Source organism: Annulohypoxylon maeteangense (assembly GCF_022496945.1).
Source record: "Annulohypoxylon maeteangense strain CBS 123835 unplaced genomic scaffold GGS22scaffold_17, whole genome shotgun sequence".
In the NCBI taxonomy this organism is placed as follows: domain Eukaryota; kingdom Fungi; phylum Ascomycota; class Sordariomycetes; order Xylariales; family Hypoxylaceae; genus Annulohypoxylon; species Annulohypoxylon maeteangense.
Window position 1 is genome coordinate 657,228 of NW_025953264.1, and position 25,789 is coordinate 683,016.

At 47.4% G+C, this 25,789-nt stretch overlaps 10 protein-coding genes across 10 annotated transcripts; 8 read left to right on the plus strand and 2 right to left on the minus strand.

The window, feature by feature from the left end:
* Positions 1-370: 370 nt before the first annotated feature.
* Positions 371-1,623, minus strand: GGS22DRAFT_171354 (Aldo/keto reductase). Its single transcript, XM_047962587.1, has 3 exons — positions 1,090-1,623; positions 864-1,039; positions 371-808 (listed from the first exon to the last, which is right to left on the minus strand). Exons 1-3 carry the CDS (start codon positions 1,501-1,503, stop codon positions 454-456), a joined length of 945 nt encoding a protein of 314 aa, XP_047815857.1. The 5' UTR covers positions 1,504-1,623; the 3' UTR covers positions 371-453.
* Positions 1,624-1,705: 82 nt separating this feature from the next.
* On the minus strand, positions 1,706-3,715 carry GGS22DRAFT_171356 (cytochrome P450). The gene is made up of 5 exons (XM_047962588.1): positions 3,387-3,715; positions 3,177-3,302; positions 3,025-3,115; positions 2,301-2,960; positions 1,706-2,240 (listed from the first exon to the last, which is right to left on the minus strand). The coding sequence occupies exons 1-5, from the start codon at positions 3,621-3,623 to the stop codon at positions 1,822-1,824; spliced, it is 1,533 nt and encodes a 510-aa protein (XP_047815858.1). The 5' UTR covers positions 3,624-3,715; the 3' UTR covers positions 1,706-1,821.
* Positions 3,716-4,056: 341 nt separating this feature from the next.
* GGS22DRAFT_171357 (Copalyl diphosphate synthase) lies at positions 4,057-7,490 on the plus strand. Its single transcript, XM_047962589.1, has 4 exons — positions 4,057-5,031; positions 5,092-5,212; positions 5,276-5,562; positions 5,618-7,490. The coding sequence occupies exons 1-4, from the start codon at positions 4,219-4,221 to the stop codon at positions 7,262-7,264; spliced, it is 2,868 nt and encodes a 955-aa protein (XP_047815859.1). The 5' UTR covers positions 4,057-4,218; the 3' UTR covers positions 7,265-7,490.
* A 1,023-nt stretch (positions 7,491-8,513) lies between these two features.
* On the plus strand, positions 8,514-10,496 carry GGS22DRAFT_196179 (uncharacterized protein; the record flags this gene model as incomplete). Its single annotated transcript, XM_047965784.1, has 5 exons — positions 8,514-8,815; positions 8,875-9,274; positions 9,336-9,426; positions 9,483-10,022; positions 10,081-10,496. The coding sequence occupies 5 exons, from the start codon at positions 8,514-8,516 to the stop codon at positions 10,353-10,355; spliced, it is 1,608 nt and encodes a 535-aa protein (XP_047815860.1). The 3' UTR covers positions 10,356-10,496.
* Positions 10,497-10,945: 449 nt separating this feature from the next.
* On the plus strand, positions 10,946-13,596 carry GGS22DRAFT_171360 (polyamine transporter 1). The gene is made up of 4 exons (XM_047962591.1): positions 10,946-11,845; positions 11,905-12,277; positions 12,376-12,459; positions 12,508-13,596. Exons 1-4 carry the CDS (start codon positions 11,523-11,525, stop codon positions 13,336-13,338), a joined length of 1,611 nt encoding a protein of 536 aa, XP_047815861.1. The 5' UTR covers positions 10,946-11,522; the 3' UTR covers positions 13,339-13,596.
* Positions 13,597-13,937: 341 nt separating this feature from the next.
* GGS22DRAFT_191759 (terpenoid synthase) lies at positions 13,938-15,371 on the plus strand (the record flags this gene model as incomplete). Its single annotated transcript, XM_047965164.1, has 6 exons — positions 13,938-14,123; positions 14,200-14,354; positions 14,435-14,598; positions 14,648-14,749; positions 14,802-14,950; positions 15,048-15,371. The coding sequence occupies 6 exons, from the start codon at positions 13,938-13,940 to the stop codon at positions 15,369-15,371; spliced, it is 1,080 nt and encodes a 359-aa protein (XP_047815862.1).
* A 457-nt stretch (positions 15,372-15,828) lies between these two features.
* GGS22DRAFT_191760 (uncharacterized protein) lies at positions 15,829-17,267 on the plus strand (the record flags this gene model as incomplete). Its single annotated transcript, XM_047965165.1, has 2 exons — positions 15,829-15,918; positions 16,056-17,267. The coding sequence occupies 2 exons, from the start codon at positions 15,829-15,831 to the stop codon at positions 17,265-17,267; spliced, it is 1,302 nt and encodes a 433-aa protein (XP_047815863.1).
* Positions 17,268-17,696: 429 nt separating this feature from the next.
* On the plus strand, positions 17,697-18,958 carry GGS22DRAFT_196181 (phospholipase/carboxylesterase; the record flags this gene model as incomplete). Its single annotated transcript, XM_047965785.1, has 2 exons — positions 17,697-17,707; positions 17,848-18,958. The coding sequence occupies 2 exons, from the start codon at positions 17,697-17,699 to the stop codon at positions 18,647-18,649; spliced, it is 813 nt and encodes a 270-aa protein (XP_047815864.1). The 3' UTR covers positions 18,650-18,958.
* A 308-nt stretch (positions 18,959-19,266) lies between these two features.
* On the plus strand, positions 19,267-21,285 carry GGS22DRAFT_196199 (S-adenosyl-L-methionine-dependent methyltransferase; the record flags this gene model as incomplete). Its single annotated transcript, XM_047965786.1, has 10 exons — positions 19,267-19,371; positions 19,449-19,498; positions 19,567-19,704; positions 19,790-19,856; positions 19,916-19,943; positions 20,011-20,023; positions 20,088-20,418; positions 20,540-20,644; positions 20,785-20,869; positions 21,034-21,285. The coding sequence occupies 10 exons, from the start codon at positions 19,267-19,269 to the stop codon at positions 21,177-21,179; spliced, it is 1,068 nt and encodes a 355-aa protein (XP_047815865.1). The 3' UTR covers positions 21,180-21,285.
* A 2,313-nt stretch (positions 21,286-23,598) lies between these two features.
* On the plus strand, positions 23,599-25,508 carry GGS22DRAFT_181407 (glycoside hydrolase family 32 protein; the record flags this gene model as incomplete). Its single annotated transcript, XM_047963862.1, has 2 exons — positions 23,599-25,334; positions 25,391-25,508. 2 exons carry the CDS (start codon positions 23,599-23,601, stop codon positions 25,506-25,508), a joined length of 1,854 nt encoding a protein of 617 aa, XP_047815866.1.
* Between the last annotated feature and the right edge of the window lie 281 nt (positions 25,509-25,789).

Consider the following 25,789-nt stretch of genomic DNA (forward strand, 5'->3'; position numbering starts at 1 on the left):
CGCGATACTTAGTATTGAAATTAAGAATTAAATGATAGTGATTGTGATAGTATAGATCTCATGAAACGTAAGCAGAAAGCATAACCGGCACATCCAGAGCTTCGGACTTCCAGATCGGGTAGTTTACTCGAGGTTCGTAAGAGTGCATAATATTAGGTATGCATCCGAAGCCGCCGACCTTCGGGCGGTCTCATTCGAGCATCCAGAGTCGCTAGAAGTGACGAATCCCAAGAAATTTTACAGCATGTAATCGAAGTTTACCGGCTCTCTGTTTCAGGTTGAAAGTCTAGAGCTTTAATCCCCTTACAGCAGCTGGGAAAGTTGCATTGATGACACACATTGCGATCTTGACTAATTGGGAACCATAATGCAACAGATAAACATTGTAGTATTGAAGCTAGTATCATTGAGGATGTCATGTAATAGTTCTGAGAGATAGATTCTCGGACTTTTTCACCCGGAAATTGACTGCCACATCTTGTCCATAGCCGAGACAACTTTTTCATCCAGTGGCCCCTTTGCGATAGCTTCTACATTCTGTGATAGCTGCGAAAGTTTGCTTGCACCAAGAATGATCCCGTCGTCACTGCCTAGACTAGAATGATAGGAGATCCAGCGCAGCGATGCCTCTACCTTAGATATACCCATCTCATCTAAAATGTTGGTGAGATACTCAATACCATCGTGCATCTCCTTCTTGTCATACTGAGCCCTATAATGCTGACCCATAACATTGCCGGCGTCGAAGCGAGTCCCTTCCGTATCCCCTGCAGTCAACTTTCCATTGAGAAAGCCTCCAGCCAATGGACTATTGAATATTAGAAATCAGTGAGAGCATCGAGGTAAAAATATGAAAAGCTTGCCTGTAAGCATTGAACACCATTCCATGTTTGCGTAGTGTGGGGAAGAGTGTCCTCTCGATATCGCGGCACACCAAGTTATACTGGCCTTGGTAGACAGTGGGCTTGACATAGCCGTTCTGATCGCAAATCTTTATGAACTCATCGAGCAGTTCTGGGTCGAAGTTGGACACCCCGAGCTATTACTGTTAGTTTTTTTAATTTTCGCATGAAGATGGTCAGTACGTGCCTTATCGAACCGCCCGGCTCTGTACTGCGCGTTTAACCCTTCAGCTTGTTCGATCAAGGGGGTTTGTGTGTCGGGTCTGTGGCAGTGGAGGACATTGACTTTGCTGTCTTGGAGTTGTAGACGCTCGTAACTTTCTACCAATGACTTCTGAGTCGCCGCAGGCTCCAGGCTACCTTCACCTAGACCGGCGCAAAGGACCTTGGTGTCAATTAGGAAGCCTAGCTTGGTTGCACCGAGTTCGCCAAGAAGTCTCTCCGAAGCTCCGGGGTTCGTTGGTGGATAGCGGGCTGCCGTGTCGATTCTTTTAACGCCTAGAGATTTAAGGGTCTGTAGAAGCTCAGAAACCTCTTGTGGCGTAGCGAATGCAGCTCCGATGGAAGCGCCACCGAAAATTAGTTGTGGGTGCGAAGGCATGGCTGAAGAAGTACACCAATATGGCAAAGACCTAGTTGAAGATGCTGTTAAGATGGTGATAAATATTACTTCTAGCAGTGAAGTAATAAGACGGATAAGATATAATAGATATAATGGGAGTGTAGAGTGTAGGGATGATCCACGAATACCGAATTACGTAAGCACGATTGTTTCAGGGGCTCGTTGGAGAGCCTGCTCTATGTTTGTACGACCCCGGCTGGGTTTCTAACCGGTTTTTATGTCTCATTTTGAATAATTAATGCTAAGCGATTAAAAAATCTACCTATTTTAATATCCTCGTAGCGTTTCCATCTCATCCTACGTACGCTTCGAAAATACTATCGTCTGCCCCCTATCTGGACCTATACCTTCCCCTGAGAAGATATTTGCCGGTCGCTCGCTTTGTCCTTCCGGATACGAAATATCATACTTGAGTAGAATGTTCGCGAGTACTACCTTGATCTGTGCCGCTGCGAAGAAACGGCCAGGACATGCGAACTTGCCGTGCCCGAATGGCAGGCTGTCCGCACCCGTGCTCACAAACTGATGGCGTTTCGCATCCTCTTGAGATACCTGCCGCTTCTTGTAGAACCGGAATCCGTCGAATTTGTCCGGTTCTCGATAGTTTTGAGGATCTCGTGCAATTGAATTCGTTGCCATTGTTATGAACGTCTTTGGTGGGATGAAAGTGCCATCGGATAAGTGAAGGGGTTGCATAACCTTGCGATTGAAGGACACTTATACAATCTATGTCAGTCATTGCCACATTTCGCTCGATTTCAATAAGGTTAACATACGAAGTCCAGGATGATTGACCCTTTGAGATTCCTTCATGAAACTGTCGAGGAATTTCATCTCGTTGATTGCCGTCAAAGTCCAACCATATTTACCGACAACTTCACGCACTTCATCGCGTAACGGCTCGATATACTCAGGCATTGCACAAAGGTCAAAAAGGGCATGCGTAGCGCTCATGGTACTCGTGTGCACCGCTGCAAGCGTTATGAACAGCATTTTGCGCACCAGCACGTCCGGATTTCTGTCGCTGCCCCGTGCAGAGTCTACCATCCACTGTATCATGTCTAGTTGCTTTTCGCCAGTATAGTTCGGATTCATCCTCTCGGAGAATATGTGACTGAGGTGTTTGTTGGCTATGCGAATATGGCTTTGGAGTCGTTTCGTACTGTCCAGCCAGGGTGCCACGAGCCATCGGAGAAATGGTGGATATGGCCGCAAAGCTGTTGATACGTGGAATACATCCAACGTGTATCCTACTGCGACATCCAGCCAGGCTTCGTTACGACTTAGAGGATGTCCTATAAGTACTCTCGAAGTAACTCCCGCAATGACTCGTAGAATAGTTTCGTGACCTCTCAACTCAACGCGGGGTTTGCTATCGGGTATTCGCTGACTCAACCAAAAACGAGCCTCCTCGTTAACGGGACCTATGAGGCGATCTGTAATAGAGGTACCTAGTATTAGTAAACAAAACCCGTTAATGGTTGGAGCTAAGGGTCATACTAAGATTTTGAGTCAATTGAGCCTTGCAAACATCATTCTGGAGGTGACTTGTAAGTATAATATCAAGCGTCGTGTATTTTCCGAGATGTCTCTACTCAACATTTAGTGACAATGCTAATTAAATTGTAGATTTTTCACCATTCAATAATTACCTCGACCATCCCCTCTCTAACACTCAGGATATTCTCTGGTGCTGTCCTGATCTCGTCCACGTACTTTGGGCTCAGAACAATTCGCTCCATATCCGCGGTCTGCACCAAGAACATAGAATCGCGATACTATATGCCAGTATCATCAGTAATCGTTGATCCTCAACAGGTTCACATTTTCATGCTACTACTCTAGTTCATGGAGCTCCTCACTTTGCGATACCCTGCCTCGATGATACTAGCGCCATTGGCGATGAAGTCTCGTTTGGCGACCGTGCCATTGAACCACCCAGGGACTTTACCCGCACGGGGGATTTTTCTAAGAGTGACATATTTCGAGAATGAGTATGGCGAAAATATGAGTGTGCAGAGTACGAGAAGCGCAAGGCTGGCGAGGATTTCTGTGGTGACACCACCGCCTAGGGGGCCGACCCAGTTGGCAGAAAGCATTGTTACAACTTGATTAGATCAAGTTAAAAATGCGTATGTAATATTGGAGTAGGTGATCGGTAATAGCGAGGAAAGATACATGGCTTTTGTCGTATCTGTTGCCAGTGGGATCGCTCTGTTGGCCATCCATCCTCGGTGAGACGAGGTGATGCTGATGTCAACCTACTCCCCTGTAAATTTCGGCCCTTCCTAAATGGGACGTCCGATAGATGGGTCGCACAATAGGACTCTCGACACTCTCAAGGATACCTTGGCACGGTACATGAGCTGAGCCAGGAGATCGCCTAACGAGATATGGCTTGAAGGTGCCTAAGAAATCCTCGCTTTACTTTCACTATACCGTTTAAGAAACATCTTGATCGGGTACCCCTTTTAACACTGCATCCGAGTGGATTTTGCATGAATGTTACGTCAAGTCTAAGCCTAGGCTTTCGGAGCGTAATATGGGCGACATTCAGCACGTTCCAACCGCGTAGATGAACGTTTTAGATTAGAGGTAGGTTGTCGTTCAGTTTATAGACATCATAAACTTATTCAAGCTATTGTATCGTAATCCGCTTCCGCATAGTTGCCCCTTTATCGAAAAGCAATTGCGATGGCAGATACTCGAAGTACCGACAACGGGCTGAATACCCGAGCCATAGCCTTAATTCAACGAGCTATACGTGGATATGACGAGGTATATGGGTCTGGTACCATGAGCTGTGCTCCTTACGACACCGCCTGGGTATCAATGATCACGAAACAGATCGATGGGAAGAAGCAATGGCTTTTCCCAGAATGTTTTCAGTACCTGCTACAAACACAGAATACTGATGGCAGCTGGAATATAGAAAGTAATTCTCAGATTGATGGTATCCTGAACACTGCCGCCTCGCTGCTGTCGCTACAGCGCCACCTAAACGAACCCCTTCAAATTATCGAAGACTCATTAGAAGAGCGTATCGAGAAGGCAACGACGTCCTTGTGCTCCCAGTTGTCTACCTGGAGTGTCCTCACAACTGATCATGTCGGCTTCGAGATCATCGTCCCTGCCATGCTTAACTTCCTCGAGAGGGAGAATCCATTGTTGGATTTTGAGTTTGAAGGGAAGCGTGCGCTAGCAAATCTAACCGCTGCAAAAATGTCGCGGTTCAAACCGGAGTATCTATACGGCAAGATTCGGATGACAGCAATTCACTCTCTCGAAGCCTTCATAGGGATGATCGACTTCGAGAAGGTGGCACACCACAAGATACAAGGCTCAATGATGGGGTCTCCATCTGCCACAGCTGCCTACTTGATGAATATCAGTAGCTGGGACGGTGAAGCCGAAGCATACCTTAGACAGGTCATCAAGTCAGCAGCTGGCCAGGGTTCAGGTGGTGTACCAAGCGCCTATCCATCCACCTACTTTGAGTACACTTGGGTAAGAATACGTCCCTTTACTACAGCCATTATCAATAATTCAAATCTAACTAATATTCAGATCCTCTCCACACTACTTCAGGGTGGTTTCACGGCTTCGGACTTAGAATGCCTCGAGCTAGCCAAGATGACTCAGATACTGGCCAGAGCATTCCAAATTGAAAAGGGGGTGATCGGATTTGGTAAGTACCTATCCTTGGCTGCTGATAAGACTACGAGTACGATAGCTAACGCTGGGATGGTAGCACCGCACGTTGGTGCAGACGTGGATGACACCGCGAAAGGCATCCTTTGCCTCGGGATGCTCGGGAACGTCGTTGCTCCTGACCAAATGATCGTAGCCTTCGAGGCTGAGAACCATTTCCGAACCTACCCCTCAGAAAGAGACCCCAGCTTCAGCGCCAATTGTAATGCTTTGATGGCGCTTATTCACCAACCAGACGCTAGGCCTTTCGCCGGCCAGATTTTAAAGATTGTAAGATTTTTATGTGATACTTGGTGGAATACGGACGGTCGGATCAAAGACAAGTGGGTGAGTGTTAATAAGCTACTAAGTCCATGATCATGATTACTAATTTCTATCCAAGAATACAAACCATCTGTATCCATCCGTACTTGTGGTTGAGGCATTCGCGGGCTTGTTGGCGCTAATAGACAGTGGTGCTTTGGCAGACCTCATTGATGAGGAGCTCCTTTCAAGAATTTCTATCGTCTTTGTCCAAGCTTGCCTGCGTACTATACTTGGACAGTCAGAGGACGGGTCGTGGGATAACACCGCTGAACAGACAGCTCACGGGGTTCTCATACTTTGCGAGGCCCGAAAATCAGGGTTCTTTGACTCCATTCGGGAACATTTGGATTCTGCAATCAACCATGGTGTCAACTTTCTTCTCTCCTCAAGAGGGCACGTTGTCGATTACTGCTGGATAGAGAAGGTATCGTATGCTTCTCCCCTCCTAACGGAAGCGTATGTTCTCTCAGCTCTGAAGGCATCTACAGCGCCTTTTACCCCAAGGTTATCGATTGGATCGAAGATGGTACCTAAAATATCACAAAAGCATGTTCAGCTATTTCGACAAACACCCCTTTTCTCATCTCTCCCGGAGTTCGAGGTCAAAGCTTCGCTTATTGAGGCAGCACTCTTTCAGCCGTTATTAAGACCTCGAAGGCTCCTTGTATTTCCAAGAAAGGATATGGAGGAAGATAAATATTTTGATATCATCCCATTTACGTGGACTGCATGCAATAATCGATCTCGCACATTTGCGCCCACCACGTTTCTGTACGAAATGATGATCATTTCGTTCTTGAATTACCAAGCTGACGAGTTCATGGAAGCCGTAGCGGGGCCTAGCTACACGGGAAATTTGGACGGGCTTCGCAAGTTAATTGACGACACTATCAATGGCATACAAGTTCCGAAGATTACGACTAATGGTGTCGACCCACCGTCTAACTCTAACGGAAAGACTACCTCAAATGGTTCAACGAACCACGATGATGTCTCATCCGGCTTGACACGATTCATTGAATATGTCCTAAATCATCCATCGGTTACCTCTGCTAGTCCTTGGAGTCGCAAGTCACTTAAGTGGGAGTTGAGAACTTTCCTACGGGCTCACGTTTCTCAAACTGAAGACAACTTGCGCTTCAGCAGCGATATTCAACAGTCTGGAGATGTCTATTCATCGGCAAATGAAACATTTTTCCAATGGGTGCGCTCAACATCTGCGGATCATACTTCATGCCCGTATGCCTTCTCATTCGTAAGCTGCCTGCTCAGCTCCTCTCTAGCAAATGGCGAAGACTGCTTCGCCACAGCTGGCGAGAAGTACCTCGCTGCAGATGTGTGCCGGCATTTGGCAACCATGTGCCGCATGTACAATGATTACGGCTCTGTGCTACGTGATGAGGCCGAGGGTAATCTAAACTCGGTGAACTTTCCTGATTTCGAGGCGAAGAACATTCGCCCAGAGCAGAAGATTCAACAGAAAAAAGATGCGCTTTTCAAGATCGCGGAATATGAGCGCAGCTGTCTAGAAACTGCTTTCAAACGGCTTCAAGAAGAGAACAAAAACGCAACTGACGGTCGCGGTCCTGATGCCCAACTATATTATAACCGCCGGATGGTCATCTGGGGTATGTTCTGCGACGTAACTGATTTGTACGGCCAACTCTACGTAGTTCGCGACCTAGCAAGCCGCATGGTAAAATCAGGAACAAATGGTGCGTGAGGATAGACAGGGTTACTACTTCTCATAGATAGGACTACGAAGTCTACCATACTTGTAGATAATCACTAGGTATAGACAACTTTTCTCGGGAACGATTGGTTGGGGTAATATTTCAATACAATAGTAACTCTCTGTATAGAGTGAGCAGTAGAGTGTATCCTACATGCACGCCACAACACTGCGACCATGTGAAAGTCTAACAACTTCGATTATGTGTCTACCTAGAGGTTGGGGGTATAGAGGAAGAATGAAATGATAGATTTCATTTACTTATGTTAGAATACGATGAACGGGGCGAACACTTAGCTTCACGTGGTTTGTCGTTGCTTCTATTCACTTCCCAAAAAGGTCTATGTGTAATCAACGGTACCTACCTAGCACCGAAGCCTGGGTAGCTTTTGAATTTACCATAGGGCCAAAAACTGATTCGTCACTATAAGGGCTATGCAAGGGTCCAGATAATTGGTCATATAATCAGATGTACCTAAGTCATGAGTCATACGAAGAGCAGCTGAATTATACCTTAGCATACCTCAGTTATAGCACAGGGGAAAGCGAGAGGTCACACGGGATGCTAAAGGTGCTTAGAAGAGATTCAGGGGTAAGACTTATGCCTCCCGCCTCGTGGGTTCAGCCCACCGCCTCATGAATCTACGTAAACATCAATGCAGCCTCTAATAGAAATAACCGTTGATCGTATGTTACAGGCGCCGTTTTCGCCCTACGAGGCTGTTATCACATGTGGAATCTAGGGCTGACTTGGGGTTACACAAAGGATCCTACCGCATCTCGATTTTATAATAGCTACCACTGTGCTACTTCCAGCCTAGTATCTCCATAAAGAGATAATGAGCCGCGAGAGACATTGATACACACCAAAATTATACTCCGGACTCACCCTATGTCAGGGGCCAACGCCAAGATGGTCTCGGAACCATCAGCTTTCAGTCGAAACTCAAGCCACCTTCACCTACGGGATATTGCGGTCTGCTACGCCTCTCATCCACAGCTGACGTTTACCAGAACCCAGTTTCAGTAAGCAGAGACAGAAGATAATTCACCAAGACAGATCAGGATGGATTATAAAAGGTATGTCCTGGAAGGACTTGATACTACACGGTGGCTTGGGTCTTGGATCATCGTGTACACTGATCTCTATTCACACAACTACCTAGTGTAATAAACAATTATCTAATTATCTAATTAATTTGTATTATCAAAATTTACCTACTATATTCCGACAAAAAAAATGAGGCTCAATAGTCTCATTCCAGGGGCTACCGCCCTTGCATTTGCTACCCCTCTTATCGCAGCACCGACATATTCCAACGCCACCACCGTCTCCCAGTTCGTTTCTCAATTAGATCTGAGCCAACAAGATGCGAAGGATGTGACTGCAGTATTCGGTTCTTACCAGACTTCGGAACAAATAGCAAGTCTAGACGAGAAGACGCGTGCGACCATGGCCTGTTCAGTTAGCCAAATCGTGTTTAGTTCCATATACTTAAACGCTACGTCAACCAATTACCAAGACAGAATTGACGTTAATTGGTAAGAGATATGCAGTGACTCACTATATACCAGATTGAGATGTACTCATACTTTAATAGGTCCGATGCGTGCTGGCTTGATGCACAATGCATTGTCCAACCTACGGCAGCGGCAGACGTCGCAAAAGCTCTCTTCATAATCTCTTTCATGGACACCCGCTTTGCCGTTCGCAGCGGTGGTCACAATCCCAACCCCGAGTTTGCTAGTGTCGGCGATAATGGTATTCTGATTGACAACGTAAACCTGAATGAGATCACTCTTATCGAGGACGGCGCAGTAGCGAGAGTTGGCCCTGGAAACCGCTTTGGCGCTGTGTTGAAGACGCTTAGCGAGGAAAATAAGACTGTTGTCGGTGGACGAATTGAGGATGTCGGTGTTGGTGGATACTATCTTGGTGGCGGCATGGCCTACTTTTCCAGCGAGTACGGGCTTGCTGCAGATGGTATCCGCAATATCGAAGTCAGTAAAGACCTGATAATCCTTCGCCCGAGACCACCAATACTAACATACCGAAATCTAGATCGTTCTAGCGAACTCCTCTATCGTCAACGCCAATGCCACTTCCAACTCGGATCTCTTCTGGGCTCTGAAAGGTGGTGGGGCGAACTTTGGTAAGTTCTCCTATATGACATGATCACCAAAAGCACTTTTCTAATATTGGATACAGGCGTCGTTACCAGATATGATATCAATACTATTCCCGTAGCGGAGATCTGGTTTGAGGCGCTGTTATACGATCCTTCCGAAAGCGAGAAACTCCTCGAGGCCGTCGTCGAGTACGCAGCAGCGGCCGAAAACGACACAGCCGCCGGATTGGTGTTCAACCTAACCCCTGATGCGGGCCTTGTGGGGTTCATATACGGCAAGCCCGTCGAGAGGCCCTCGGTCTACAAGTCCTTCGACGGAATCCCTTCAAACGGTGTTTATGTCAATTCGACGATCGGAACGTGGTTAGACCTAGCGGATGGATTCGCCAACACGACCTCTTTGACTGCTTCGAGATATATGATTGTATCGATCGCCCACAAGTGGAACCTGCCGACGTTCCAGGACAGCTACCAGACATACTTGAACCTGTCGGCACAGGTGATGAAAGAATTCAACGCGACGCTCGCATATGGTGTGCAACCTTACACGAGCGCCGCCGTCAAGCACTCAGCCAAGACTGGGGGAAACCCTCTAGGTTTGGAACCCATTGGACAGAACTGTAAGTTGTCCCTGAGAGCGAATCCTCCCGAACACTAGCTAATATCTTGGATGAAAAGGGTTCACATCCACCATTCAGTGGCAAGACGAGAGCAATGACGAGCAAGCCTTGGCCGCCATTCAAGCTCTAGGCGACAGCGTGATTTCCGCATCGAAGAAACACGGAGCAGATTTGCCTTTCCGCTTCATGAACGACGCGAACCATGCGCAGAACGTGCTCGCCAGCTACGGTTCCGCTAACCTAGAGCGACTAAGGAGCATCAGCAAGCAGTATGATCCTCAGCAGATGTTCCAGAACCTCCAAAATGGCGGTTTCCTCCTATCAAAGGCGTGATGATCGAAATCTAGCGATGGTTTATGTTTAGGTGTATTTTTATCTTGGCTTAGGTCATTTAGATTGATATCCGTTTGGGAGATAGAGGATAGACTTTTGTACTCTACCATAAACTAGATAGAAGGCATCGCAGGATGTTTAGACGATAGAGGGAGTTATAGACTTCTATAATATCACGTAACCTTAGAGTTTACATATGAAAATACATGGAACTTGTGATTTTCTGATAATATCAGACATAGTGTGATAAGAGAGTAAGTCAACTAAAATATAACCTAGGTACCTAACGGGCTTCCTAAATATATTGTTCTGTGAATAATTACCAGGTACGTATCTTCTATATGCCTCAATGATGGTTGAATAAAAGGAGGAGGGGGGTCAATTATCAAATTAGATGGATGTACCTCATTTCTAATTATCGGCGGGCATAGCACTCACTGGCTTGTGACGCTACAGGCCATGAAAGACAGTGCTAGTAGGCTCATTCGGCACCTAATAGTGACTAAGACATGTGAACCTTTACTGCCAAGATACAGTAGGCAAAGCACCCAAAACACCGGGAGACATGCATGCAGATATGAAAAGCAAAGTTTTACATTCCGCGCCACAACTGCGATGCTTAGATCAGTATAAAAAATAGCGATCGAGAAATACCGTTATCTCTGCGCCGAACACAATTTTACTTTTTGAATGTCCCTATTCGGTGAGACACGTCCATTTGAAATCTCATATCCCGAAGGATTCCCATTTGAAACAATGTGATGGTATATATAACACCCTCCCGCACGCAATCCAATGAACCACGCACGGCCAAATCCGTTTGATGATTCAGATAAGCAACGAGATTGGCTGAAGCTGATGACGCTCTCATGCAAGAGCAGTTACCGAAGCTCTGGATGACTAGGAGGCAATGGTCAGCTCTCATTTTAGATAGACGGAGGATGAAGGATATTAGCGGAGGGTCGGGTTAGGCTCCCTCGCTTGCCGAACAACATGTTAGGGGTTTTCAGCTGAGTTTAGCTATGGTCGGTACTTAGGAGGCAAGGAGGGTTGTGTAACGATAGCAAGGCATATATTAAACGAAATGGAAGCTATTCCATCCTTGGGTCGGCAACTGTACCGAGATAATATAGCTTTCTCTTGTCAACGGGACGAAGGACAAAGAAAATGCAAGACAACGATCAAAGCCACCTCGGAGACGGTGGGCTCGAGCCCACGCGGCGCGAACTACGCCCGCTAGGAGAATCGATAGAGACGATGTTTTCCCAGTCGCTGGCCCTAGAGATGCAAACGCAGACGCGAACGCAATCGCAAACACAGACCGTGTTTGACTCCGCGCAAGAAAGCACCATCGAACTGGCATCAAATCCAAACGCCGCCTCGATGGAGGTCAACTGGGCGAAACCGCGCGATCCGGAAAACCCCATGGATTGGTCGCCGAGGCGCAAATGGGCGTGCGTGGCACTGGTGTCCCTCATAACGTTCAACACGTAAGTAACCCTCCATCCCAAAAGGGGGCCGTACGCCCTGACCAGTTAATATCTCTCAGATCGCTGTCTACCACCATCTTTTCGCCCAGCGTGCCGCAGCTGTTCCGGGAATTGGACAACGACAACGAGCAGCTGGAATCGTTGGCGACCTCTATATTTGTCATCGCCTTCGTCTTCGGACCCTTGGTCTTCGCCCCGCTGAGTGAGATCTACGGCCGCTCGATGCTGCTCAACGGTACCAATCTGCTCTTCGAGGTCTTCACTATCGCATGCGCCGTCAGCACCACGTTGCCTCAAATCCTTATCTTCCGCTTCTTCCAGGGCCTGTGGGGCTGTGTGCCAACCGTCTTGGGGGGTGGCATAATTGCTGACCTTGTAGAACCTGAGAACCGGGCCAAAGCTCTATCCGGATGGCAGCTCGGCCCCTTATTGGTACGTTCGCCTTCGTGGCTGCCCTTTTCGCTGCACCTCCACGCAGCTGAAATGGCTGCGCGCTATGACTCGCCGGACCTCGTGCTAATATTATGCAGGGACCCGTCATAGGTCCCGTCGCTGGTGGATACATCGCAGAGTACCTGGGATGGCGCTGGAGCTTCTGGATCGTTTCTATAATTGTTAGTGCCATAGTCTAATTTGTCTACGTCGGCTAATATTGGTAATAGGAAGGCGTATTAATCATCGCCTCTTTGATATTGCTACCTGAAACGTATGGCCCCGTGCTTCTCGAGAAGAAGGCGGCGCGTCTGCGCAAGCAGACTGGCAATCCTAATTTTCGCACCAAATTTGATAGCGAAAAGCCTGCTAGGAAGGAGATTCTTAAGAGGGCTATTCTCCGACCGCTGAAATTACTGTTTCGGTCACCCATCGTCATCATGCTGGCTTTGACGGTTTCAATCGTCTACGGCTATCTTTATCTGCTATTCACTACATTTACCACAGTCTTCGAGGGGCAGTATGGCTTCAGTACCGGATCTTCCGGGCTCGCTTACCTTGGTTTGGGTGTCGGCTTTATGGTGGGCCTCGCTTTTACTGGAATCATCTCAGATCGGCTCACGAAGTCAATGACGGCGAAGAACGGCGTGTTAAAGCCGGAATATCGACTGCCTCCCCTGATTATCGGGGCTTTTAGCGTGCCCATAGGCCTATTCTGGTATGGCTGGACGACGGAATATCGCGTGCATTGGATCGTGCCTATAATCGGAACCTCGTTTGTCGGATTTGGTGTGCTGTCGGTATATATGCCGGTGCAAGCTTACCTCATCGATGCCTTCACCACGTACGCGGCCAGTGCTAGCGCAACGAACACAGTTATCAGGTCCGTTTTCGGCGCCGTGATCCCATTGGCTGGTCCGTCTCTTTATGGAAAGCTTGGCCTGGGTTGGGGCAATAGCTTATTAGCATTCATCGCCTTGGCGACGGTCCCCGTGCCCTTCTTACTCATCAAGTATGGCGAAAGGATTAGAACGTCGCCGAGATTCAGGCTAGATCTATAAAAGGCCGCAGGAGACTGCGAACAACGTAATCTCCTCCACCCACCTCAGTAGCGTATTACTCGGGGAGGTTCGGTTTTGGAAAGGCTTTTGAGATCGCCTTGGCGGTAAGACCGGCATTTGTCGGCAGGTACCAAAATAGGTAGATCCGAAAATTTGCTGTGTAACTCGAAGCGAGGGTAATGGTCATGAATCCGGTAGGAATATGTACTTAGAAGATAGGAATATTGAGCCGACGCATGTCAGATTCCGCCTTATGAGCATAAAGTAACCAACAGGAGTCGCAGCCTCGTCGTCTATGTATAAAACCTTGTGGGTCATTACTAGGTACGGTCATTCAGCGCCTAGCCTTGTGATAATCGAATCGGGCATTACAATTCGAGAGGTTAGTGTTGAAGAGCCCACACTTGTTTCGATCTGAGTCAAAAAAAGACATCACATCGTCTAAATCCCGCGCTATGGATAGGCATGATTTTATATTTCTGATCACTCTCCACGTTTTGCTCTGCATCGCATATCTAGGTGCTGCCGCTTTTCTATACTGAAAGAGTCAGATACATATCGACCACGAACCTACTGCATACCTAACAACCGACGACGAAATGCCACAGATACAAGAAACTCAGGAGAAGGGGCGTAATGGTGTAACGAATGGCGTTACCAATGGTGTCACCAACGGTTGCGCCGCTGGTGAAGTGGGTTCTACTAAACTGATCGGATCCAACGACGTGGGAAATGGTGAGAAAGAGCTGATGAGCAACACCGACTTGGTTGAAGCTTCACATATTGTGAGTATATGAAGACTTTCGGCGTCAAAAAACTACTATTTATAGAATCTTGAGCGAGCTGCTAATTAGAATGTAGCCAGTCATGGCCCCCTTTGAATACCTCTGCTCGTTGCCTTCGAAAGGGGTACGGAATAAGCTAATTGAGGCTCTAAATGTGTGGGTTCAAGCTTCACCAGAGGATCTAGAAACCATCACGTCGATCGTAGGGGATGTTCATAACCTATCATTAATGTAAGTATTCTCCGCGGACCTTCTCGGATTTTACACATCTCCTTTATTCCCGCTTGCTCACTATCCTGTTTCTACTCTAGGCTTGATGATGTCCAAGACAGTTCTCCGCTCAGACGGGGTAACCCATCGACGCACGTCGTATTTGGGATCCCACAAACGGTTAACTCCGCAACATACCAGATTGTAGATGTGATAGGTAGATCGATGGAACTTCACGACGGAGCCTTCTCTAAAGTCGTTATTGGTAAGCGAGAGAAATGAACTGTCATGTCCCAGTCTAACCAGCGCTGCAGATGAGATGAGAAGCCTCTTGATAGGTCAAGGTGTTGACCTATTCTGGACTCACGACGTATCGTCCCCGCCGGTGGAAGAGTATTTGCAGATGGTAGATGGCAGTAAGTTTTCGGCTCAAATTGGATTTGTCTTCGTTACCAACCTTGACCTTAGAAACGGGAGGCCTGTTCCGCATGATTTCCAAACTGATGGTTGCGCGATCTCGCTCATCTTCAAACCCTCCTAATCTGGACCGGCTTATGACGCTGTTCGGGCGTCTCTTTCAGATTCGCGACGATTACGCCAATCTTGTTTCTGACCAGGTATGATATTGTACACTTCTTATCCGTTAGCTGTAGTGAAATAGGTAGCCGATAGGCGATAAGAGGCGATACACTGACTTTTCTCACGTACCTGCAGTATACTGGCACCAAAGGCTTCTGTGAGGATCTAGATGAAGGAAAGTGTAGCTTCATCCTCATCAAGACTCTTGAGATGGCGAGCCCAAGGCAACGGGCAATCATGCGAAGCTTACTGATGGAGCGGCAGGCAACCAAATGCGTGGGGAGGGAACACAAAAACCTGCTGCTGACGATTATGGAAGATTCGGGATCTTTAAGATACACTTCCGAAGTCCTATCGATGCTATGTGATGAGGTGCTGCTAGAACTCCGGTGCGTGGAACGTGATACAGGCATGCAGAATCCTGCCATGATAAGGATTATCGAATCTCTGAGATTATAGGCTGTCGTGGATTAGATTAGACATATAGATGCCGCAGCAGTCATGCGGCAACAACCACGGGTCATTATTAAAGCCGCAAGAAACGTTTGAAAGTAAGCCTGTATATGCAGTGTATTGATGAAGTAAGCTTCTAAAAAGGGCTTCTCGTGAAACAAACAGCGAAATCTGAACCGATTCATGCGTTAGTGCTGACATTTCCGCTTTGGAGGTTCTGTCGTAACGGTATGCAATATGCAATATGTAGAGAAAAAGGCTTACATGTTAGTCGGATGTATGTGATGTAGATTAAGAAAATGATAGGCTATGAGGTCTATCAAGGTAATGCATTCTGCGCCAAGGATTCGAAGGATTGAGAGTTAAAGATGTGCATTTCAGAGGAACTTAAGCGGGATGGAGCACCGAAATTGTGCTGCTATTTTGATGTATCCTGTAACCAGGTTTCACCATCAATCAGACGATGTTCAGCACATTAAGACATAGCAATTCGGCCGACGAGCCATACATTTTAGAGCCGGCATTCCCGCCCTTTGATCCTAAGAGGAAGTTAGTACGGAGCGCTTGCAAAAGTTGTCGTTCTAGTAAAGTAAATACCTGTTATTTCTTTGCTTTGGTCTATTGACACAATTGAATCCCGACTGCTTCAACGACACAAGCTGACAAATATCACCTTTTTCTCGACATTAGTTAAAATGCACCGGCGAAGAGAATGGCTGTCAAAGATGCCTCGCCAAGAATATCGATTGCGTCTACCCTGTCAACTCCGGCTCCCACGCTAGAAAGCAAAGCACAGAACTCAGGAAAGCAGCTGCACAGTCGAAGAAGAACGGTGGGACGACCGAGAGAAAAGATACTAGCGAGAGAAGAGGTCGAAGGAATAGTCCGGATAAGACGCAAGATTACAACTTCTCCGATATGATTGTCGACTTTGACGAGACGCAACCATTTGACATCAATTTAGAGCCATCGTGTAGCTCATCAGTGTCGGAAGATGTGTTTTCCTTCCAAACAGGACGAACGCCGAGGTCCACTGATCTTCCAGATGATTTCCCCACGAAACCTTTTTATGGGTCTCTATACGATCTAGATCTCCTGTCCCCCATGTCGCCTGCTGTGGGTACAACTTTCCACGGCACTGGGTCGGAATTCCCCAACAGCGAGACAAGGCATCCTAGTATCGATGATTTTGCGAATTTAACGGACTTCGGAACCGCGCCCTTCGAAGATTACTCCATGTCTAGTAATAGCGAAGCGACATGCTCCTGCACGAAGCAAGCCGCCACCATTTACGAGTCTGTCGAAGTTCATCTTGTGTGGGGTCCTCGGGAAACGGGTGACGCAAATGTGTCAGAGAAGATTCTACAGCACCAGAAGAAGGCTCTAGCACAATGTGAAAAAATACTCAGGTGCCCACGATGCATTGGTCGGTCTGAAGTTATCATGCTAGTAGCATCTACATGCGAGCGCATAATGGGTAGCCTAGAGAATATGTTTGCCGAGCCATCGGAAGCAGGAGATAATCTCGGGTGGATGCAAACATCTTCGGGGGGATTCGACGGAAATCAATGCTCAACAACGGACACGGACCTCACCAATGGCCTCGGAGATGAGGAGAGCGCATTGTTTAAGCAGACTGATATGGCTAGTATCGGAGCTAGCGGTGATACGGACGGAAGGCGAGGATTACGGATAGGACGGTGGCAGCTAGACGACGAGGACGAACTCCATGTGCTACAAAGCCTCTTAGCTGCACGGATGACAAAACTTGATAAGCTAATTGGTCAGCTCGAGACAGCTATCAAGGGGAACTACTGGCCAGCTCACAAGGGATTAATACGATCGTTACGGCAACGATTCGCTCGAGCATCAGTCTTCAACAAAATCGTTGAGAGCAGGTAAGAAGAAGAAAGAAAGAAAGAAAGATACAACCACGAAGTATGAATTAGAAGAAAGATAAACAGCAATATTGGGTTCAATGTTGTCATTAAAGTTTAAATTAACTATTGCCAAGATCCCCGCAGGAAGGAGTCTGACTACTGCGGCTTTAGTGGCTTTTTAGCTTGCCTTAGCGAAGGTTCTTTCTTTTATTCCCGGTCTAACCGAATAGGTTCAAGGGCGAGATTCTATGTCTCAGGAGTACGGAAAGTGCGGTACACACACAGACACATACATGTTAATAGAAACGGAAAAGAGCTATTAAACTTTCCTCCTTTTCAATACAATAACATCACGAATTCCACATACACATGCTTTCATCTACATGGGTAGTGAATAACTAAATGATGTATGTTTTCTAATCAAGCCATTGCTCCAGGTCCCAATCCTGCCATGTCAAGAAAGTTGTCCAGGTAGTAAAGCTTACCCGGCATATAGGTACCTAATTGTCTACTTGGTACCTAGGTAGATAGTAGATTAAAAAGGTAAGCGACAACAAGCTCCCGTAAGCAACACCTTTGAACAACACGAAAATGTCCCGAAGAATCTATTTTGTGGAACCGCAAGACCCCAATAATCATACGCACACAATTATTTTCCTCCATGGTCGAGATAGCGAGTGCGAAGAATTCGCCAGCGAATTTTTCGAAAGTGAGGCTTCAACCCCTGCTGGTCAGCCAAGAACTCTGCTAGATCATCTCCCTAATGTGAGATGGGTCTTCCCTTCAGCCCCATTCCTATCATCAGCACGATTTGGGACCACAATGTCTCAGTGGTTTGATATCTGGTCTGTTGAGAACCCAGAAGAACAGACCGAGCTACAGAAAGAAGGCCTGCAAATGAGTGTAGATTCTATCATCGAAATAATACGATTAGAAGAACACCTTGTCCCTCGCCAAAACATTTTCCTCGGCGGAATAAGTCAAGGGTTCGCTACTGCTCTAGCCGCCTTCTTCTCTGGTGGCCAAAACCTTGCTGGTCTCATCGGGCTCTGCAGCTGGATGCCCATGAGTGGCGTCGCAACCAGCCTGATCGCATCGAAGCAGGGAGAAACCACGGTGTTCAATGCATTACAAGACGCATACCTAGGACATGTTTCTGTTAGTCGCGTCGATCCGGCGGTTATTAAGTCGACACCTGTGTTTCTAGGGCATGCAGCAGACGACGAAATCGTCCCCGTACAGAACGGGAAACAATTGCGGGATATCCTTCATGATTTGAATCTTACAGTAGATTTTCATGAATATCGGGATGGAGGACATTGGATTAATGAGCCAGATGGAGTTGATGACATCGTAGACTTTGTCACCAAGATATGCCGAAACCGATCTCCTCGCCTAAACTAACCGATGTTATCAGCAACTATAGCTGCGCGACGTAAGGATCTAGCCCTATTTATCATAACGTTCAACTGCGTCGAAAATTCTATATTGTAAGTAATATCCTCGAAATTGATGTACTGTACTACCAGCGCAGTACGCGACTCGGGCGGCAGCAATGGTATCATCAAGTTTCAACACTGGTGCCTACTATTTACGTGCCATTATCTCAATACTTACTAGTATTTATCACCTAGGAACATAACAGTGTTATAGTACAAACAACTTATTTAATTAGGTCTTAAACATCAGCGCCGACTACTTCATACCTATGAGCGCGATTTGCTACCGAACCTTTTGCCCCTTTACCCCTCCCCCCTTTTGGGTTGCACGGACCACTTCGCAACGTCCGTCATTTTTAATGCTTCCCGGAATCTTTTCTCACCAACACAACCCTAACCCGTCCAACCCCGCCGCGATAACCTAAGTAGGCTAGATCTTCTGAAGAGGTTGGGGAATGGGCTTATTAATGGAAAGACATATCTATTCTTGAGTTGAATTAATTCTTATTCATTTTAAACATCATTATCTAGGTTCAAATTATCTAAACCTGAACCTGACGATCTCTAATTTATCCACCTCCAATGGCAGATCAGCCTACCACTCCGGGCGCCCAGAGCGCCGTGTCACCAGGGACGGCCGGGAATAACGAGCCCGTGTTGATCGCCGCGCCCCAAAACGAAGACGAGGTATGTGTTTCTTCAGCCGAAGCAACCGAATTCATACGGCGAACCTAGATCCGAACTTACGCTTTTTATATCACTAGCTAGAGGATGATTTTGATGATGACGCCGATTCGGCATTGGGTAACGATGCGTTAGTACTCATATTATCATATCCGCCCACCCGATAAACACGATTTAATGATATTTTTATAATCGCAGTGCCAGCAGCACCAACTCCATCACAGCAAGCATCTTGGAATATCGCACCATCAAAGGTCGGACGTACCACAGTGAAAAGCATGATTCCCAGTACTTTGCGCCGAATGATGAACAGCAGATGCATTCACAAGATATTACGTAAGGACAAATTCATGCGAGATCATACAACATATCTATCTACTAGGTAGATACCTATTCAGTAGGTTTTCTAATACATTGCCAGTCACCACTACCTATCAATCATGTTAGACGACAAGCTTTTCCTCGCGCCAGTTAGCGATGACATTGAGGTACTTAACAACTTACCTGAAGCTCTTATATGTGAATGTTAGATACTGATCCCCTATAGAGAGTGCTGGACGTTGGGACTGGAACCGGTGTGTACCATTCTCATTTTGCGAGACTACTATTTAATAAGTGAGGCTAATTGGAAACCACTAACAGGAATATGGGCCATGTAATATAGCACCTTTTGATTGAATTCCTTACCCCTTTCGATCCTAATGCTGACTCTTTGACAGCGACGTGGGCGACCAGTACCCAAACGCCGAGGTCTTAGGGACGGACTTATCGCCGACGCAGCCATTATGGGTACCCCCGAACGTTAAGTTCGAGATCGATGACTGTACCAAGGAATGGACATGGCCTGACGATCACTTCGATTTCATCCACATGCGCTATTTATTCGGGGCCATCGGAGACTGGTCTAAACTTTTCCGTCAGGCATACCGCTGCTGCAAACCCGGCGGTTGGGTCCAATCTTGCGAATGCGATGTCGAAATGTGCACAGATGACGGCAGTATCAAAGAAAACGGTGTTATCCAGACATTCTGGAACCCGCTCTGGAGGGAGGTGCGTAATATACCCCAACCTGTAACATTCTACCTCCGCCATTTCCCTATCCCCGATCTTACTCATACCTAATGTCCGTGCTTGGTGCCGATGGATTATTATTAACTCCAATGCGACGTAGTTGGGCAAGAAGATAGGGCTGAGTTTCGAGGTTCTCGAGAATAGATACCAGAATAAGGGTTTCGAGGAGGCCGGATTCGTTGACATTAAAGAGGTGAATTTTAAGGTGAGTTAACATTTTCTTAGATTTTCGATCAATAGGTTACCCTCTTTTCTTCCTCGATGGCCTTGCGTTCTGCCCTTTAAATACCAAACCCCAAATACTTATACAAATGTCACACAACACACTAACCGGCCTTTTCTTAGTTACCTATCGGTGGATGGGCTTTGAACCCCAAACTGGCTGAAATTGGAAACCTTACCTTGCTCACCATGATTAACGACCTTGAAGGTGAGCTTTTTTACCCCCCCTATTCCACTTACGCACTTTTTAGTCTTCTCTAAATATACCCCCTTTCCCCAATATCGCTCGCGCCTTAGAAGTAGGATATGAAATATTTCTAAGCCGGTTCTTGAACATCAAATACTTGGACAGTGCCTAATACAATCACATAGGATACGTCCTTGTCCCATGGAACATCGTCCATGGTGAAGATACCCCCGGCTGTCAGGAGACACTTGCGCACTTGCGTAGGGAGCTCCGATCTAGGTCAATGCACGCATATATGAAGGTCCGATATGTTTATGGACGAAAGCCTTAGGGTGGACAGGTAAATATGGCAATATCCCTTCTAGATTGGAATTCAGGTCACTATAACGACGGATCTTATGTACATCTACTATTTTAAGAGGTAGTAGTTTGGATATAACCTCTCTGTCAAAATATCGTCGCTTTTTACTATATACCTAGGTACCTATGTATTTTTATACCTACTAGGTGCACAGGTAGGTACATAAGTACATCTACTGCGCTTAAGAGGATTTACTTACCCCCAAGCCTTGAAGACGCGTAGGCAATATCTGGTTAGAGATAATCTTGGAACTTTTAAGACATGGCTTAATGTAGGAGCCGTGCTGCCGTGTTCGTGGCGCACCCTTTTCGACTATACTATCCCTATTTGTACCTCTCACATACTATCCAGAGCTTAGGAATATGACACTATTGTGTGTAACCTATTGGTAATTAGGTACTATGCAGGTAGGAAATCTCAACGCCACGAATAGCTACCTACAACCCGGCACCTGGAGCTCAACCGAGCACTAGCCCCCAATAATCAACGTCTATGCTATGCACTTATTCTTTGGAACACAGCCAATAGGCGGCACTTCCGCTCTGTAATCCGGTCGGGTTTATGGGTCGCAAGATGCAGGTATTAAGTAGGCGTTTTCTTCTTTTCCAAAAGCAAGCGACTCATCACGCATGCTTCCGGTGCAGCTTCCGATGCAGCTTTTTCTAAACACGTTCACCCCGAACGCCCGGAGACTTTTGAAAGCGACGACCAGCTTCAAAAGCATGGATAGCAACTAGGGCACGGGCCTTTTGGGGTGCATCTGTGGCGTTAAGTAGGTAGGTATACTCGGCTAGATATGCTCACTCGTCAGACCGCTGTCAAGCCTCTCGATGCTGATGATCCTGAATACCCACATATACGAGCACTTCTGCAGCCGTGAAGGCCTATCACGAGATAGTGGCTGCTGATGAACTTCCTCGGAGAAAGCACAATAAGTTCAAAATGAAACCAGCCACTACTTTGGCTGGAACCTCCTCTAACGCCGCATTCACTGGCTCTCTCACATTGGAGCGAGATAACTTCAGTACAGGATTCGATGGTTCTGCATGCTGACTTAAACGAATCCTTCTATACTAACCTACACTAAGCTATGACGCGTCCTGCTAGCATAGAAGGCTATCCCCTCACTCAACTCAACGAAGACCCTGTAGTGCAGCTTTCAGCAAGCTAGTATGTCTGGTTTTATCTGATAACTTAGCAGATAGTTACCTTGCGGAAATGAGACGGTCGTAATTTTCGTGGAGAGGTTGTAAGCAGTGTTGTCGTTGTAGTTTGATGCAAATACTTGTATGTCTCTTTGATAGTCGGCACTCTGGAGAGTATTCATGTTTTATTTTCTTTTTTTTCTGCCGTTATGCGTACCATCCTGTTAATATCAAGTTCACAGATGGTTGTTTGTATTCGTTGAATCTAGACGTTTGTAACGAGGGGAAAATGTCCGTGGGGCTGGGTTAGGGTTTTAAAATGAGCAGTTGCATGCTACGGTTCTATGGGTGATCTGAACAACTTGTATGGCCCTAAGACGACATCACCTTCTTAAACCTAAATAGGGGCGGACCTATCCGCGTTGTCAACTAAAACGTGTAATGAATAGAGTGATACTTTTCGTATTTGATGTCGCCGTATTATTTAAGAATCGCGGACCGCGACGTGCAGATTCTAGGTTAACAAACTTCCCGCAAAGCAAATTCGCAATCCAATTTTATTACTCTCACCGACAGGAGCAGTAGTCCATCTACTATGAGCTACGAGGACCCGAAGAGTTTTCTAGAGCAATGCTAAAGCTTTTTAATCATATAAGAGTACACGTTGGCATCGCAATATAGGTAGGCATTAATAGAGTGATGTTTAAGAGACCAAGAACAGGCCAAGAATACGTGCCTTTTAGCTTGTCGCGATGAGTTTAGTCGCGATGTTTACATTCTAGCCGCGGAATTCTCCGCTAACCATCGGTCTACGATATTACGTACGCATGGAATCGATTGAGGGGATTTGGAGAAATCACGTTAGTCGCCAGGGACCTCCTCACCGGGCTGTAGACTAACAAGAGTTTTTGGGACTAAAAGGCGTGGATAATTACCAATAAGGCCGAGGCTATAACGGTTATAGCTAGTGTTCAAGGAACACACCACGCATCTCCAGCTCTCTCCATTGACCCCAAGCCCGGTTTCTCCGCAAATCTCCACACGAACTCCAAGATCCAGGCCTGCTGATGTCAACGCAATTTCGTGGTGGGGAAGACCTAGGGGTGAAGCCTAGATACGAATGCAACACCGAACGTATTTTGACGCAGCAGTCTATAAGTAGAGGGTCGCCGCACGATGTGACCATGAACTACGATCGTCCTGAGCGCGTCTTCCCAACAGCTTCGCACACAGCTCACGACAAGATGAAGCTTTCCCCAGCTGTTCTAGCCGGGTCCCTGGCGACCAGACAAGAGATCGACTACAACTCGGCTCCGCCAAACTTGTCGACCCTTGCCAACTCAAGCCTCTTTGAGACATGGCGGCCGAAAGCCCACGTTCTCCCGCCTTCTGGGCAGATCGGTGATCCTTGTATGCACTACACGGACCCGAATACGGGACTCTTCCACGTCGGCTTTTTACATGACGGCAATGGTGCCTCCGGCGCAACGACCGACGATCTTGTTACTTACAAGGACATCAACGCAAACGGAGCACAATTCATTGTGCCGGGCGGGAAGAATGATCCCATCGCGGTATTCGATGGATCAGTTATCCCGAGCGGTATCAACGGCGCACCAACCCTCCTCTATACATCTGTCTCTTACCTGCCAATTCAGTGGACAATTGCGTATACCAGAGGAAGCGAAACGCAATCCCTAGCTGTATCAACAGACGGTGGACGCAACTTCACTAAGCTCGAGCAGGGTCCGGTCATCCCATCCCCTCCCTTCGCAGTCAACGTGACGGGCTTCCGCGACCCCTTCGTATTCCAGAACAGCAAGCTTGACGCCCAGCTTAAGAGTGCCCCTGGTACATGGTACACTGTCATCTCCGGTGGTGTCCACGGCGAAGGACCTAGCCAGTTCCTCTACCGCCAACACGACGCCGACTTCCAATACTGGGAGGAATTGGGCCAATGGTGGCATGAACCTGCCAACTCAACCTGGGGCAACGGTGACTGGGCCGGTCGATGGGGATACAACTTCGAAGTCGCCAACGTTTTCGGCTTAGACGAACAAGGATACAATGAAGAAGGTGATATCTTCACGACTTTGGGCGCGGAGTGGTCATTGGACCCCATCGTGCCCCAAGTCTCCGACTTCCGCGAGATGTTGTGGGCCGCCGGAAGCATCTCTCCCTCCTGCGGCGGCAAGAAAGTCAAGTTCACACCTAACATGGCCGGCAAACTCGAGTGGGGACACTCCGCCTACGCCGCCGCCGGGAAAGTGCTTCCCGCCAGCTCCCAAGCCTCGCAGAAGAGCGGCGCCCCCGATCGCTTCATCTCCTACATCTGGCTGACCGGCGACTACTACGGCACCATCGATTTCCCGACGAATCAGCAGAATTGGTCGGGCGCGCTCTTGCTCCCGCGCGAGTTGAGCATTGGCAAGATCGACAACGTCTTCGACAACGAACTTGCGCGTGAGACGGGATCGTGGCGCGTCAAGAGCAATCACTCCGGTATCTTGACGTTGGAGACTCTCAAGCAGGAGATTTCGCGCGAGGCACTTGCTAAGCTTACCAGCGGCACTTCGTTCACCGAGCCCGGCCGGACGCTCAGCGCACCAGGCGCTACCACTTTCCAGACCGTGCCGGAGAGCAAATTCCACGTTATCACCGCGACCCTTTCTTTCCCCCAGGCAAGCCGAGGTAGCGACCTGAAGGCCGGTTTCCAGATCTTGTCGTCTGAGCACGAGAGCACGACGATCTACTACCAGTTCTCCAACGAAACCGTCATGATCGACCGCTCGAATACTAGCGCCGCAGCGCTCACTACGGATGGTATCGACTCTCGCAACGAGTATGGTCGATTGCGGTTATTCGACATCGTTGAGGGGGAACACAAGAAGGTCGAGACTTTGAACTTGACTATCGTGGTAGACAGCTCCGTAGTTGAGGTTCACGCCAATGGCCGATTCGCCATTAGCACCTGGGCACGGTATGCACCCTACCTACTCTATGACTCTTTATCAGGAATACTAACAAAATATGTAGATCGTGGTATGAATCCTCGAGAGAAATCCGATTTTTCCAGGACGGCAGTGGGGAGGTAACGTTCAGCAATGTGACGGTGTACGAAGGGCTCTACGATGCTTGGCCGGAGCGGAGCTAAAGAGTGACGTGCGAGATAATATCTAATAGATAATCTTGAAAACGAGTAATACATAATTCAACCAATCATTTGCGCGGTCCTACTTATATTGCTGCAGTGATTATAAAGTGATTTGTCTTTCTCAGGAAGAATGAAAAGCGGTCATACGGCGGAGATAAGAGGTAATACGTAGATGGACTCTTGTGGAAGAAGCATGCAGCATTCATACCTACCTCGCACCAGCCTAAATATAAGACACACGTAAGAAGCGACCGAGCAATTCATTCTAACTGCATTGTGCC

Coding starts and splice junctions, on each gene's coding strand:
- GGS22DRAFT_171354 (XM_047962587.1), bottom strand. CDS start 1,503: ATGCCTTCGCACCCACAACTAATTTTCGGTGGCGCTTCCATCGGAGCT. Junction 1,040..1,089: donor GAGCCGGGCGGTTCGATAAG/GCACGTACTGAC, acceptor TAACAGTAATAG/CTCGGGGTGTCCAACTTCGA. Junction 809..863: donor ATGGTGTTCAATGCTTACAG/GCAAGCTTTTCA, acceptor AATATTCAATAG/TCCATTGGCTGGAGGCTTTC.
- GGS22DRAFT_171357 (XM_047962589.1), top strand. CDS start 4,219: ATGGCAGATACTCGAAGTACCGACAACGGGCTGAATACCCGAGCCATA. Junction 5,032..5,091: donor CCTACTTTGAGTACACTTGG/GTAAGAATACGT, acceptor ACTAATATTCAG/ATCCTCTCCACACTACTTCA. Junction 5,563..5,617: donor GTCGGATCAAAGACAAGTGG/GTGAGTGTTAAT, acceptor TTTCTATCCAAG/AATACAAACCATCTGTATCC.
- GGS22DRAFT_171356 (XM_047962588.1), bottom strand. CDS start 3,623: ATGCTTTCTGCCAACTGGGTCGGCCCCCTAGGCGGTGGTGTCACCACA. Junction 3,116..3,176: donor TTAGAGAGGGGATGGTCGAG/GTAATTATTGAA, acceptor AATGTTGAGTAG/AGACATCTCGGAAAATACAC. Junction 2,241..2,300: donor GGTCAATCATCCTGGACTTC/GTATGTTAACCT, acceptor AGATTGTATAAG/TGTCCTTCAATCGCAAGGTT.
- GGS22DRAFT_171360 (XM_047962591.1), top strand. CDS start 11,523: ATGCAAGACAACGATCAAAGCCACCTCGGAGACGGTGGGCTCGAGCCC. Junction 12,278..12,375: donor GGCAGCTCGGCCCCTTATTG/GTACGTTCGCCT, acceptor AATATTATGCAG/GGACCCGTCATAGGTCCCGT. Junction 12,460..12,507: donor TCTGGATCGTTTCTATAATT/GTTAGTGCCATA, acceptor TATTGGTAATAG/GAAGGCGTATTAATCATCGC.